Source organism: Pteropus vampyrus, unplaced genomic scaffold (genome assembly GCF_000151845.1).
Source record: "Pteropus vampyrus isolate Shadow unplaced genomic scaffold, Pvam_2.0 Scaffold54, whole genome shotgun sequence".
Lineage (NCBI taxonomy): Eukaryota > Metazoa > Chordata > Mammalia > Chiroptera > Pteropodidae > Pteropus > Pteropus vampyrus.
In genome coordinates, this window is record NW_011888835.1 from 7,641,119 (window position 1) to 7,643,171 (window position 2,053).

Sequence of the window (2,053 nt, forward strand, 5' to 3'; positions counted from 1 at the left end):
AGGAGATGATGGTGAAAAAGGAGATCCGGGAGAGGAGGGAAAGCTTGGTAAAGTGGGACGCATGGGGCCGAAAGGTAGGTAAAATAATATGAAATCGACACTACGATGTTAGAATTCCTCTGCTGTAACTCCTGGACTTGCCCTAGAAATTAGAGGCATCGTAACAGCCTCTGCTCCAGAGATGCATGAACTGCATTTCAAATATGAATTTACTCACCACCAGAGAGTTCTTACGACATCGCCTGGCAACAAGACTCAGACACATTTCTCAAGTTTCATCCTTAGGGGTGGCTGGAGTGGAACACTCCTGGAGCCCCAGGAAATAGCAGTCTCTGGGAGTATCTAAGAAACTATGCATTTTAGAAAATACAACTGTGTCAATAGCGGTGTCTCCTCTCAGCAGCCACTGCTAAAGAACTCTTTTTGGCTGGCCTTGATCTTCAGGAGAAGTATGAGAAGGAACAGAAAGAGTTGTTTGGGCCTTTGATTTACTCACCTTCTCCAAGACCCGGTGGGGTATGGAAGGCATAGGAGCCGAGAAGATGAGAATAACATAAAGGCTATGAGAGACCGTGTTTACTCACAAAGCCAAAAGTAAATCTCACCAAAACATAGCTTCTGGATTGCGATGTGTAAGCATGCATCTTCTAGGGACTAGAAATATTCCCTGCCAACCGTTACAAGCTGGTGGCCCTAGCCCACTGATTTTAAAATCTTCAGTAATTTAAAGAGAAGAAAACACTGACAGGCCTTTGAGATCTCAATTTGAGAAAGGCGATTTAAAATCTTTTTGTATTACAAATATGTACAATATTCTATAAATCTATAAGTCAATTGCAAAATTGTTATCATAAAAATATAGCTTTATAACTGGTAAATAATTTTTTAGATCATCATGGAAAAAGAAACAAAATTTTTAACAATTTTGGAGGAACTTAATGATTCCTGATGATATTATTTTTGGATAAAAACTTAGTGGGATGATCTTTGATGTTCCTTTGATCACTGGGTTTTATGACTGTACATTCCCTCTCCTTTTTAAAAGTGGCTAAGATAGTCAACCCTGGTTTTAAAAGAGATGACAATAGAATGCCTAAGCGCAGCTGAAATGGATCTAGAGAGGAACAGAATTAGAAAAAAATATGAGAATTCTTCCACTCAGCCCCTTATTTGATCTTTAGATTAAGCATCATCTGCTTTAGTCTTTTTAGATATATTGCATCAGTAAGCATTTTAATATCATCAGTTCCAGAACTGTCATACTCACGCACATTTTAATTTTAATACATACTGTTATAATGCTATTAAAATAGATAATATAGCACAGGATATATATTATATACTCCAAATAGAAGAATGAACTTTTTGCTATTTCCTTTAAATGGATATCACATATTAGCCACATCTTGAAGGGAAAGATAAAATGTTGAGATATAAAGATGACACGCTTTGCTTTTCAGGAATTAAAGGAGACCTTGGTGATACAGGAGACCAGGGCAACATTGGCAAGACTGGGCCCTTTGGCAAAAAGGGTAAGCCATGTTTTATTTCTCTCTCACAGTGATTTAAAGCAAATCAAGCATACCCTTGATTTATCTGCAAGGTTTTGTGTCATAAAAATGATCCCGTTTCTTTCTTTGAAAATATGAGTGTTCACTTTCTTTATATCTTGGCTATTTCTTCCATACCTAAGCAATACGTCTAAAAAATTAAAAAGACTTGAGCAAAATTAAACAGAAATTCAGGGGCAGAATCAAATATAAATTCTGGTAGATCTCTATATTGGATTCTGTTTGGGGATCTACTGGTTATAATCCTTGATCCAATTAAAAGAGTGTCATAACCATGAAGTGTGTTCAGTAATGGAAAGCAATTATTCATGAAATCCAAGGAAGAAGAAGAAGGAGAAAGAGAAAGAGGAGGAGGAAAGGAAGAAGAAGAGGAAGAAGAAGAGGAGGAGGAAGAGGAGGAGGAGGAGGAGGAAGAAGAAGAAGAAGAAGAAGAGGAGGAGGAGGAGGAGGAGGAGGAGGAAGAGGAGGAAGAGGAGGAAGAG

At 37.8% G+C, this 2,053-nt stretch overlaps 1 protein-coding gene across 1 annotated transcript in view; it reads left to right on the forward strand.

Moving 5' to 3' along the window:
- Positions 1-2,053, forward strand: part of COLEC10 (collectin subfamily member 10) — a 34,861-nt gene that overhangs the window by 19,532 nt on the left and 13,276 nt on the right. The window contains exons 2-3 of the mRNA XM_011360379.1: positions 3-74; positions 1,461-1,532. Coding sequence (XP_011358681.1) covers positions 3-74; positions 1,461-1,532 — 144 coding nt within the window. The remainder of the gene's footprint in view (positions 1-2; positions 75-1,460; positions 1,533-2,053) is intronic.